Source organism: Pararge aegeria, chromosome Z, assembly GCF_905163445.1.
Source record: "Pararge aegeria chromosome Z, ilParAegt1.1, whole genome shotgun sequence".
Classification (NCBI taxonomy): Eukaryota; Metazoa; Arthropoda; class Insecta; order Lepidoptera; family Nymphalidae; genus Pararge; species Pararge aegeria.
In genome coordinates this window covers 19,816,103-19,829,887 of record NC_053208.1, presented here as the reverse complement: position 1 = coordinate 19,829,887, position 13,785 = coordinate 19,816,103, and the positions used below count along the sequence as shown (strand labels likewise).

General features: G+C 36.4%; 1 protein-coding gene across 4 annotated transcripts in view; it reads left to right on the top strand.

Moving 5' to 3' along the window:
- Nucleotides 1–13,785, top strand: part of LOC120636262 (kalirin) — a 167,141-nt gene that overhangs the window by 9,181 nt on the left and 144,175 nt on the right. For all 4 annotated transcript variants that reach the window (XM_039907654.1, XM_039907652.1, XM_039907653.1 and 1 more), the window contains exons 9-14: nucleotides 491–714; nucleotides 1,708–1,788; nucleotides 2,607–2,804; nucleotides 3,335–3,457; nucleotides 4,871–5,062; nucleotides 6,071–6,246. In XM_039907654.1, coding sequence (XP_039763588.1) covers nucleotides 491–714; nucleotides 1,708–1,788; nucleotides 2,607–2,804; nucleotides 3,335–3,457; nucleotides 4,871–5,062; nucleotides 6,071–6,246 — 994 coding nt within the window. The remainder of the gene's footprint in view (nucleotides 1–490; nucleotides 715–1,707; nucleotides 1,789–2,606; nucleotides 2,805–3,334; nucleotides 3,458–4,870; nucleotides 5,063–6,070; nucleotides 6,247–13,785) is intronic.

The following is a 13,785-nucleotide window of genomic DNA, read 5'->3' as shown; positions in this document are numbered from 1 at the left end:
GTGCCAACTGAAAATCAGCGCTGTATGCTCACTGGCGCATGCAGCACAATGCTGAGCTGGCACCTTTTTTCTAGGTTGTGCCACAAATAACATATGTGGTGTTGTGAATATTGTAATGTGTGGCGCAATGTAAAAAATATTTTTTCTTTCTTTCTTTCTTTTTCTTATTTGTTTTTCAAAGAAGAAATTTGAAAACCGAACCTAAGGACACTAGGAATTGTATAAATCTATTTCGGCATGAACTAGTTAAAATTAAATCTGTAGTTGCATCGAAATTGTAGTTTTTTGCAGTTTTCAAGGAGTTAAATATTATTAGCTTTAATGGAAGACATCGTGAGGCAACCTTTCATAATGTACTAGAGTGTGTGTGAAATCTACCAACCAGCACTTAACAAGCGGACTACTGTACAAACTCTTCTCGCTTTGAGAGGACACTCGTGCCTTGTATTTGGAAGATAATGGCTTGGTGGTGATGATGATTTCTGTATAGGTTTGGAGGAACGTTCAGCAGTGCTATCGCTATCGGTCGTGTTCCACCACAAGGCGGAAGCTTACGCGAGCGCTGTAGGTGGATGGGGCGCTCAGTGTGCCGTCGCCCTCCAATTGGCAACGGGTGGGCCAGGGGCGCCCCCCTGCGCCGACCCTCGAGCTCTCGAACAACATGCGCAAAGACACCGGCAACTTTACGAGCACATGTGTCAAGCTTACACTGAGGTGAGTTTAAAGCAGAAGTCATAATTCATTTATTTCAAGTAGGCCTAAGCACTTTTGGAACGTAAAGTCTGTCTGTTTATAGTGACTACCGCCGGGTCACGCAAATTCTTAAAGCAGATTCTTACGAGGAGAAGCCGGCAAGAAAATCAGCAGTTGCTCCTTTCAAACTTCAGCATTTTACAGTGATTATTTTGTCTTGCAATTTTAATTTGTTAAAAAATCATTCACCTTGCAATGGTTTATAGCAATAATTGATGGACCAAGCAGATAGCCGATCTGATGGTATGGGGAAAACTATCGCCTATACACAGCAAGGCTTCGCTGTGCATTAAAAAAACACCTCTTACAATATGTCGCATTGTGTCTATAAACCTGAGGCGTAGCCTTCTGTGCCTGTGTTTGCACCGTCAACCATGCCTTTCAGTCGGGAACACAGCAATGCTGTTTGGCAGCAGAAATAGTCATGGCGATAGTACTTCCCCAGTCTGTCACAAAAAGATCTACTACTGCTAAAGGCTCAGAACCGGTCTTAATTTCAGGTCTATTTTTCTTAGTAAATAATCGGTTAGAATTTTGTGCTTTATTTTACCGGTTACTATCTAATTTTTTTTTAAATAAACGTTTCAGACATTAAAAGCGTTACCCTTTTAAGAACGATGAAACAGTTTCTATGTTTAAGCAGTTATTTGTTTTTTTCTTAGAAAAAAGTGTCCACGTGTTGCAAAAGAATTTAATTAGAGAGAAAATTTAGACTAATTTCGAAAATAATAGGCGATAAGGCCGTCTCTTGTATTCTACTTCTTTCTTCGTGTTTCTGTTATATTTTATTTTTGTATGTGTATAAAATAATGATGTGGTATACAAATAAAGAGCTAAATAATAATAATAGTAGATTGCCTCATACTCAACGACAACCATCAGGCTGTAATAATATTACAATAATATAAACATAAATATTTACTCTGTGTAATATTTTTCTTTTCTTGTCTACAGGTTCATTCAACAAGTAAAAAACTGCTGTACCAACTTGACCATTTAGTGCAAGTTTGTCATCAGACAGATCCGGCAGACATGGTGAGTCTATAATATTAGTACAACCGCATCAGCAATAATCAGCAATCGTTATATCATGTAAAGTCAATAAGTAATTGGCAATAAACTGTTGAGACTAAAATATCCACAGAAATACCTGTTTTGTGTTGCTCTAAAAGTGCATGAACAGGTTAGTAATGAATTAGCGAGTTGTATAAAAATTGTGTGACGTACGTTCAAAAATCCATAATTATTATACATATATCTTTAACTTCTAGCAACAATCAACGTACGTATGCGTTGGTCGAAGTGAGAACGACATGAGTTACCTATAATCTGATGTTGTTAGGATGCATTTGTTTCTTTGAATAGGACTAATTGGAAACAACTACGTCTGTGTATGAGTTCACCTTAAAGAATGGTCATATGCTGTCGCGGTTCTTTTTTTTTTTTAAATAATTTTATAGAAGAGCCATTTCGTCATATTTGGCGAAGCTTTAACCGTTATTTTGGCGTAACTTTAACCGTTTACGCAGCTCTAAAAAAGAGTTAGTTATCTTACCCGTTTTTTCTACAATATTCAATATAGGTTTTTTCGGTACATGGACTATCCATCACCAAAAAAAAAATCAAATCGAACTAGGAGTTCCTTAGATAAGCGAGTGCAACCAGACAAACTCTTTAGCTTTATAGTATTAGAAGAGATATTCAGAAATGAACACATCTACTGTTCAACAAATAATCGAACTTACTATTAATTGCTTATTGTACTGTTTGAACGTGAAGAAGAATTCTGGTGCACCCGGATGTAGAATCATTGTTAATACGTATTTTCTAAGATGTATTATTCATCCGCACAGAATGAAGGCTCTGTGAGTTCCGCGGGAGGCAGTGGTGGCGATCCGGCAGCAGACTACAGCTCGGGAGCAAATCACGTGCTAGCAGTCATCCATCAGATCCTAGGCCATCACAGAGCACTCGAGTCGCGCTATCACCAGGCGAGACTTAAACTGCACCAAAGACTCGCGCTTCTGCTTTATAAGGAAGACTGTAGGCAGGTTGGTATACATACATGTGACAGACATACATCTGTTCCAAGGTCATCATAAAGTAGTTAAACCGCGCTAACATCAGGCCGTGACTTCTACTCCTAAGACTCACGCTTCTGCTACGTATGAAAGACTAGGCAGGTTGGTAAATCTCAATGTGACTGTCATAAGATCCAAGGTCAACACCGGACTACATAAGTCGCGCTATCACCAGGTGAGACTTAAACTGCACCAATTACTCGCTTCCTCTGCTATATAAGGTATATAGAAGGCAGGTTGGTATACCTCAATATGCCAGCCATCCATCAGATCCTAGGCCACCACAGAGAATGAATATATGAATGAATACACTTTTATTGTACACCACAGAGAATTTTCACGGAGACACAGATAGAATAGCACAATATAACCTTCAGTATAATTTGGCGGCCTCTTCGCTATATAACGATATATAGTGGTCTCTTTGAGACAACCAAAGGCATGTTATGTTGTATTGTCAACAATTACTGCTAAAACTAAAATACTGTAATTTGTTCTAGGTGCTAGATTGGCTAGGCAATCACGGCGAGAAATTCTTAATGAAAAACACTGGAATTGGCAAGAATCTCCACAAGGCTAGGACCTATCAGAAATCTCATGAACATTTCGAAAATGTTGCACAGGTCAGTGGTTTTTTCAATATGATCCTATCAATACATTACCGACCAACTACAGGGCATGGGTCTTCTTCGACAATGAGAAGGGGTTAAGGCCTTAGTCCACCTCGCTGGACCAGTGCGGATTGATGGAGTCCACACACCTTTGATAAAATTATTGAGATCTTTAAGGCATGCAGGTTTCCTCACGATGTTTTCCATTCATCGCTGAAGCAAGTGATGTTTTATTTATTTAAAGCGAACCTAATTTAGAAAAGCGAGAGGTGCGTGCTCGGATTCGCACTCGGCCCCCCAAAAGTGAACTCCTACCCACTGGGCTATCCCCGCCTAAATATAAATGTATACCCTGGTTTTGGTGGGAAATAAGAACATAACGCCAAACAAATTTTGCATCCGCGAGTTCTGTCCGCGTTGTTTCGATTTTATAAATGTCCTGGTGTAACCTTTTTTGACGTGCCAACGTCTTATAATTCGATGGAGCCGGCTGCACGCACGAAAGAACATGACGTATGCGGCGTTACCTCGCTCTAAGGCGTTCCATTCAAGGCTTGAAGTGCATGCGAGATCGCGGACATCTGTCTCTCTCCTACTTGAGTGAGCAATGCGTCCGCGTGGACAGCTTCTATACAATTATACATTTACATGTTTTCGAAGGATGAAGTGCAGTGAAAAGTGAATGTGGTGTTAATTGTTTATAGCAACGATAATATCTATCAGACAAATCAAATTAAAATTTTCTTATTAAAAGGCAACCATTAAAGCAGTATTTTCTTACGATGTTGTCACGTTCAACTATCGTCAGTAAGCCGACTTTACAGACAACCAATTTTTATTATGAAATCTATCTATAAGCTCTAGCTATCTATACATAATTTCACCAAAACCGGTGCAGTGGTTGAGCTAAACAAGGAAAGCAAACAAACACACTAACGCAGTTTAGTAAACAGGAACTGTGAAACAATATAAAAAAAGCTGTTAGAACATTAATGTTTCATTACCTAATGGTATCATAAGTTTTTCAATTAAACTAAGAGAAACCTAGTACACAAAATGTATCTAGACTCACGCAAAACTATCACTATCGAAGGCCGATTGGCGCAGCGGGCAGAAACGCTGCTTTCTTAGTCCAAGGCCGTGGGTTCGATTTCCACAAGTGTAAAATGTTTGTGTGATGAACATGAAGGTTTTTAGTGTTTGGGTGATTATCTGTACATACTAAGTATTTATGTATATTATTCTTAAAAATATTTATCAGTTATCTGAGTACTCATAACACAAGCTACGTTTACTTTGGGGCTAGATGGCGGTATTTATTTATTATATATTTATCACTTTATTCACGTAGGCCTATCACATTTGCCTGGCCTGCTTTAAATAGTTTCGAATAAGGTATATTCAACTGTTTTAATATCTTATCAGAACACATACACAAATGCTGAAAAGCTTCTGGCGGCAGCGGAAGAGCTTGCAAGGTCTGGCGAGTGCGATGCCGAAGAAGTACTAGGCGTGGCGCGGGAACTAGAAGCTCACGTTGCGGCGTTCGCGGCAAGGGGCGACCGACGAAGAAGACGGCTAGATTTGGCTGTCCTACTCTACACACACGAAAAAGAGGTGAAATTATAATACTTTATATTTTATTTATTTATTGCTTTCATTTATACATATATAGCACATAATACTGTAAGTGGGTAAATAGGCTTAGGAACATAAAGCCCCGTCCGGACATAGCAATGTTGTTGAAATTATTTTAAAACTATGCTACTAAGTATTTATAATTATACTAAAACGGGTATTTTTCACTAAGCATATTTGTGAACGTAAAGCAAAAAAAAAGGAATATGTTACATTTTTAGTTTGAAAAAGGAGCATAAATTAGTTCGATTTAGAATTTTAGTTAATTTAATTTAACTTCTACTACTTCACTAGCGGTAAGCCCTCCGGTATTTAGTGGGAGTTTTGATTTCGGATTCGATCCTGAGGGCACTGTGGGAATGTATGATTTCAGAATTTTCTCTGGTCTGTTCCGGCGGAAGGCTTCTGCCGTGGTTGGTTACAACTTGACCGACAAAGATGTGCCGCTAAGCGATGTAGCGTTCCGGCACGATGTTGCGTAAAAACGGATTAGGGTTATGGTTCAATGAAAATTAATCTCTAACAGGTTAGCCCACTACCATCTTAGTCTACGTCATCATTTAATACGAAATGCGATTGCAATTAAGGTCTAATTTATAGTGGAATTAAAAACGTGGTGGGAGTCCGCCGTAGAGTGAAAGGTATAGATATGCAAAATTTCTCCAGGATCGGTTTATCAGTGACACTAAAAGAATTTTAAAAAGGATTTGTGTCGTATTAAAGTTTAAACATTACGTAAACATATTAAAAAAATGTAATATTTAGAAAATAACATTAGTTATAGGTACGTAGTACAATTTCTACAACCACGTCTCGAGTCTCGGCCGAAATTAGTCCTGGGACCCGAGACAACTAAATTTACGAAAAAGCCCGTCCATGCACCCAAAGCGCTAAATTCAACCTGCCATCTGACGATTGTGGATTAGATTGTCTGTTTATAATTTTCGGGCTGTAGATGGTTATTTACTTGCAATTTATTTTGTACAGTTGCTACAATGGCTGGAGACGTTACGGAGTGGCGGCGGCGGTACTGCGGGCGTCACTGACGAAAGCCCCGAAGCGGCGCGGCGCGCGCTCGAACAGTGCGCGCAACATCGCGCCGCCTCGCTCGACGCCTGCGCTGCCACCATCGCCCACGGCGAAGCATTGCTGCAGGACTTAAGGTTAGTTTAGTGCACTATATTTTATTTAGTTTATTTATTTATTCAGAATATTGGTAAGGGTAAATGTGTCGCAACAATTAACGCCCACTTCCAATAATGATATATAGTAATGTGTAGTACCAATAAAACAAAAGTAGAACACACTAAATGCCAATAAAAATTAGAGCCGGGTAAGTCAATTAAACAAACATAAATAAAAATAGTGATTAAGTTTCAAAACCAAAAAAAAATTAATATAATAAATAAATACACTATAACAATACACACATCGCCATCTACTCCCAAAGAAAGCGTAGCTTATGTTATGGGTACTAAGATAAGTGATAAATATTTTTTTATGAATAATATACATAAATACTTATATTATATAGATAAACATCCAGACACTGAAAACATTCATATTCATCACACAAACATTGTCCATTTGTGGGAAGCGAACCAACGGCCTTGGACTCAGAAAGCAGAGTCGCTGCCCACTGCGCCAATCGGCCGTCACTATGCTAACTACCTTAGCTTAAAATTGTTGTATTATTCCATTCGATTTCTGTATCATCTCAACGATTACGATGATCCAACACAATTACCGGCCCACTACAGCAGGGCTAGCACAGGCAGCAGACTAAAATTATATCCCCCGATTATATCCCCTGACGGGGGATAAACGTGTCCACCTGCTAAATCACGTTTATTATTACACATATATTATTTAGATATTATTTCCACGTGTGCGCCTGTGCTCTGAGAGTTGATAGATTAGGAGGATAGGAGAAGATACATTTTCATCCTTTCAACGGGCAGATAATTGTCTCCGGCCCATGCTAGCCGCGCTGGGAGATGCCACAGTGGGAAGAGTTTAGGCCCTAAGACACCACAATGGCCCAGTAGCGTATTGGTCGGCTTCTGACACCGTTGAGAACATTAGAAATCTCAGGCATGCAGGTTTCCTCACGATGTTTTCCTTCAAAGTTGAAGCAAGTGATATAATTCATACTGAAAACGCACATAACTTAGAAAGAGGAGGTTTAGAGGTGCGTCATGGAATTCGATCTCGGCCCCTCGAAAGTGAAGCGGAAATCCTAACCACTAGGGACTAGGCTATCACCGCAATTTCAGTATACAACGAAGCGATAAAAAAGCCATTTTTATTGCAAATTGAGATGGTTCTTGAAGTTGTCGAGTTTGTCATAAATTATATTTTATAATTATTTCAAAGCTTTACACCTTCCTTCGGCGGAAATATCATTATTAATTGATAGTTAAAAAAAAACAAACAACTAAAATACTCAGAGATGTCTCCACATGTAATATTTTATAAAAAAATAATTATAAAAAAAACAAAAAAAATTAACTTCTTTTTGGTTAGAGGTAAATTTGTGATTTTTTTCTAGCTGTACACAACTTGTTAGATTATTAATACTTACATACATTCAATCTCATTTTACAGCACTCAGGCCCGTTACGACTATATTCATGAGGATTAATGATTATTTTAAATAGGTTTAATAGACGGACCACGCATATGGCCCACCTGATGGTAAGAGGAAAGCCTATAAACAAAGCAAACACTTCGCAGGGCATGCAAGGTCCTAGACTCGTGTGCTTGTAATTACACCAGCAACCACGGCCTTCAGACCGTAACACAACATTGCAACAATGCTGCTTAGCGGCAGAAATAAGCGTGGTGGTAGTACTTCCCCGGACGAGTATATCACAAAAACTTCTACTACTACTAAAAAAATATATTAAGTGGGAAAATAATAAGAAACTAGTACGTATAACATGACCATAACCCGGCAACACTGGCGTGCATAAAGGATATGCACAGGGTATGCAGATGATATAAAATAGAGAAAATATCCAATATGTGTTTCTGAATACTTGAGGGTAGGCTTTTTATAACTCTTACAATGTCTTTCCTTAAGTTTTTATAACTCGTACTAGATATTTTGTTCATTTTATATCATCTGCATACCCTGTGCATACCCTCTATGCTCGCCACTGCACGCACGATCTGATGATAAATCGTGGTGGAAGGTCTCCTACACTGAATGAGGACAGTTATCCTTAGTGCTGCCTATCCTTGAGTTGTACCACACAACTCCCGAGCACAGATTTATTGCAGAATTTTACATTCTGTATCCGCTTGTGTCGAGAGGCGATGTATCTTGCAAATTTTTGTTTTCTTGTGCGAGGTCACTATCCTTATATTTATGCGCCCATCGCTAAAGTTATTTATGAGTAAATGCCTCTTTAAAAAATTCCATGATCTATTTTTTACAAAATTAGACCTATTAGGTACATTTTATGTGATTCGCAATGTACAGTAGTTTGTATATACGTAGGAATTAAAAGAAGTGGAGTAACCTATTTAACTATAATAATATGTCGATCGGAAATTCTAACAACAAAAAATATGCTAAACGTTAAACAGAAAGTACCAACTTTATGTATGGATGTGAAGCCTGGAGCATAGAAAACTAACTTTTATACACTCTGTGCGGTGTATGAGACAGGAACAAAAGCATGCGACCTAATTTCTGGTATTATACCCGTGTTGCAAGCTATATGTGCAAACATACAATGTTTTCAGTGAAAGTATGCCAACAGATAATTCCGATGCAACGCTATCAGAAAAGTGTTTAAAAGATCGTCTTTTGAAACTGCACACGAAGTCTTTAACGCGTGAACGGGTAATTACTAAGTATGCAATGTTAGCTATTTGGTCTTTACTTAGTTCTTATAGTTCTGAATAGTTTTTACTCTTATCTTTACAGTTTGAAATCTGCGTTCATCAAATATTTGTAATCAGAAAATAATTGATGTACGCAGGGATTTTCGAAGTTCCAGCGGTACAAACTGATATGTACGACACATCATAATTATGAGTTAGGGTTTTCCTGTCACTGGCGGATCTCTTTTGTATTGAAAATAAATATAAATCTCAATTAGAATATAAATAAAATTGCGTTTTTCATAATTTACATGAATCGTATATTATCATTAGATATAGAATACTAGCTGTTGCCCGCGACTTCGTCGTTTGATTTTGTTTTTTGATGTGGCATTAAATTTAGTTTTAGTTCTAAAGTATTCAGTATCGCTTAGCCTTAAATGAGGGGTTTGCTGCTGTGCTGCCGCTGAGGAGTTCTGTCCTCTATCTCCAACCGCAGTTTGGGTAAAATTAAACACATATTAAAAACTCTTAAAGTACAAAAATAATTATTTAAATCGGTTATAATTTGTCGGAGTTACGGTGAAAAACGTCAAACACTTTCATCCCCTCTCCCAAAGGATCCGAGCCTAATGTCGGGATAAAAAGTATCCTATATTACTTTTAACACTTCCAAGAATATGAGTACAAAGTTTCATGTGGATCGGTTAAGTAGTTTTTGCGTGAAAGCGTAACAAAAAAACTAACGTTGACATCTATAATATTAGTAGGGATTTTTGTTGGCACTTCTAAGTCAATCTGTACATGCTTAAACTAAAGTCTAGATTTACAATGCCCTACGGTTAACGTCCGTTTGAATTTTTTGCCAATACTAAATGTTAAAATACACACATTACTTTAAAGGTCACAGACTGATTACCTGTGCAAAAATAGAACATGATAAATCGATAAAAACTTGTCTTACATATTAGGTTTACGTCGTAATAGATATTTTTTTTAGTTATAAGTTAATCGGAATTAGATCCGCCCTAGATAAAGTTATGCGTTGTTGTTTTATTCTTATTTTATTAAATCATAAGTCAGCGTTCTCATTAAAAAATTTCTGATCAGAATTTATTTGCATTTTTATTGTCTTCAGTCTTATAAGCAAAAATAGCACGCTGACGCCGGAACTAGCAAAAAATGCAACTGGTTTTGACCGCTGTTCCTTCTACGTATAGCAGGTATAGCTCGCAATAAGTAAATAGATGTTCCGGATTGATGAGTAAATTGTTGTTATAATTTTAGAGATTCCCTTTTTGCTTTAAGCAACTTCCTAAGGGATTATAAAGGGGACAGTTAACCAACACTTTGGTGTGTGGAAGTATAAGTTAATCAGTATTGGTGTTTCATTTAAATATTTCAGTATAATTACCTATATTAAAAATAAGAAAGCTTTGTTCATTGTTTGTAATTGATAAACTACTTTACTACTTGATCTTATTTTTAATGATTGGGGATGCTTTTCTTAAATTAATTCTTAATTGCTAGTGAGTTGCTAACTCTTATTTGCGGCTTCTTATGCTTAGGAACATCGGATTATAGCTTTTTATTCCCTGACGCAAAAAAGGACGGAGTGTTATAAGTTTGACATAATATGTGTGTGTGTGTCTATCTGTGGTGTCATATTTCCTGAACGGATGAACCGATTTGAATTCTGTTTTATTTGTATGAATTAGTCGGGGGTGTTCTTAGTTATGTTTGATGAAAATCGGCCACCGCCGCAAAACGGCGAAATACCTATTTTTTCACATCTCTCTCGATATGGGATCAAATTAAAGGACTTGACTAGTAGATTAATGTACACTTTATTAAAGAACGGTGGTTTTTTAATTTATAGAATATTATCTCAGTTCTTTGAGTAATTAAAAAAAAAAAAACAATTTTCAAAACATTTATGCAGAGCATTACTTTTTCCCTGGTTCAGTCTGAGCTGACCAAGGAATCAATAGAATGTTTTTTCCCTAATATTTTCGAAGTCTGTCAAATTTCACAAAAATAATAACATGAAAATTTAATCCATTTTATTATATTTGTTATTCCAATTGCGGCTTTTAATTTATGGTTGCAAATTATGTCTCGGTGACTACGAGTTGTAATATGTGTTCATTTGCTTGCGGTGTGCAATGATTCAGCTCTTGTACAACTTGTTTACCGTAAGAGGATAAGTGGCTCTGCCACTGGCGCCAGACTACGGGATGACTAGGAGTTTCATGCCCTTTTCAAGCCTTTCACTATGCGAGCTATAGTTCTTCATAGTTTTATTTTTATCCTGGGCGTAAAAAAAGTGCTTTCTTTTCTCAACTAATAAATAGTAATGGAATAACATTGTTGTTGATATTTAATTATTAAGGACATTAAAAATGATTTTTCTAGCGGTTAAATAGATTAAAAAAATATGTAGGTATATAAATTATCATCCTTAATTACGCTATTAATTTTTAATTGGATTATATAAAAACCGGCTTAGTTTGAGTCGGGCGAGCGCACAAAGTATTCCGTACCATTATCTATAAAACCGGCTCCAAAAAAAAATTATGTCTGTAGTATGGGAACCCCCTTTAATTAATACTATAAAAATGATAGAAATAATAATTGATTTTATTCTGTGTTTCAACTATCTAACTATCACGGTTCATTGGATAAAGTCTGGTGACAGGCGAAAAGGCAGACGGACTGACAGCGGAGTAGTAGGGTTTTACCCTAGGGGAACACTAAAACCGAAGTTTAACTTCTGTTTTAGTGTTCCACACCCAAAACCCAAACCTTGAAAAGTTTATTTTAAAGCATAAAAATAAATTTATATGTATATATATGTATGAAATTTCCACCTATATATTGACTCATCACGATACCTCTGGAACCATAAGGCGTAGAGACTTGAAATTTGGTAGGAATATTCCTTTCGCCGAGTCCTCGTCAGCTAAGAACGGATTTTACGAAATTCCACCCACAACGGGTTGCGGGTGCGTTAAAGAAAAAAAATAAAATCTTAATGATTCTTGTAAATAATATTCTTTTTATGTACCAGTTTCAGTATCGTATAATTGACGTAAGACTTTCCCAACTCGCATTAATTTATAAATTTCTCTAGATAGTGAATTGTTTATTTTTCTACAAAATAAGCTCGGATTTTCAATGTTTCTTCGATTAGTTTGTGTAGAAAGAATACAATTTTCGACAGTGCCGAGTTGTATTCGCCTCTAATGCACTGCAAGCTTCTGTCTCGCAGCTCGCGAGTCGCGCAGTTTACTATCGGCTAAGATAGCGGAGCGACGTATACCGTTTTCTCGCTGTCGCGGACCTTACGCGGTTTCGCGCCTATTTAATCAATTCGTTCAAATTGAATAATACTATCGATCTTTATAAAATTCAATAGGCGATATGATTTTGTGGTGATAAAATATAAATATAGTTGTAAGGTTGTGTTTTTTAAAGTTCTAATCATACCCATTATTTACCTAGGCTGTGTGCATTAATAATAATTAGTTGCTAAAGTAATCCTTCAATAAAATTTGATTGATATGCAGGACCGAGAAATAAATTTGAATAACTTTAAATAAGTAGTTAGCAAGTATTTTTACATGGATTACGCACAGATAGGCTCCATTTGTCAGTTAATTTTAATACTGTACTAGATTTAGTCACGGACAAATATTTACGTTTCATATTGAATTGGGGTGAAGACTTAGGACCCTAACCGTTGTAGGCGGTTTTATTTCTTTTGAAATGCTGTCTAGTGCCACTCAATCGCAAACGTTTGCAATGGGGTTGTAAAATATAGGGCTATTAATGTTTTTACAGGACATATTGATTTGCTAACTATTATTGATATTAATAAAAAATTAAAAACGATACCGGCTTCATTGTGTTATGTACTAGTTATACTTAAGAGTTTTAAAACTTACTATAGCAAATTATTTAAATTAAATTAAATTAAATACTCTTATTTTATGTGAGTTATAATAATCTGCACCGAAAGCTTAACGTGTTCTCCGAGTCACGGCATGGATACCACCACCAATAATACGGTCTCCTTTCATTGATAAATTCCTCATGTCTGAATTGGTTTCAAAGATGTTCAAGTGCGAGTTCGTCGCTTGCCTTGTAAGGGTACCTTCAAAGCAAACCTTTTGATCAGAAAATCGAAATAGAAAATTGAAATCAGAAATGCATTCGGGGTAGTGTAAATTCTAATTCCCATTTTGACTACCATGTTGATTGCTTGATAGCAAATGCATTTAGGTTGAGAGATATGTCGAAAGCGTATTTCTCTTACTAAATAGTCACTTTAATCCAAAATAATTAGTTGGCAGATTTAATTCAGTAGTATGTAATAGTGTAGTGTCTTATCAAAATCTTATCTATCCTTAACCCTTAATGTAAGATTTGTGCACTTCTTATCCAAGGTCGTTACTCTGTCGTCTGTTATGTTAGAGCAAAGAACAATGGCGAACTCCCACTCTTGTTGAGTGTTTTTCTTACGTCTACTAATGAAAAATTTGTTAGTGTGTTGAGTAATTCTTTAACATTTTCTTCTTACACCTTAAGAAGAAAATGTTAACCTTTAAATAAAGTCGGGAAATAAAGATATTGTGGTTGGAAGTTGTTAAAGTTGTGTTTGTATACTCTATGGTTTCAAATATTTTTATAATTTTTCAACAAAAGAGTATCTTAACAACGCGTTACTGTCAAAAAATTTATTTCGGTTTTGGTAATAACTTTAATTCGAATAAAAAATTTTGGAATGCAAAAATAAAAAATATTTAGAGTTTGTTTTAACCGGATTTCGCAAATATAGAAGAAAAAAGTTCATTATATTTTCATGT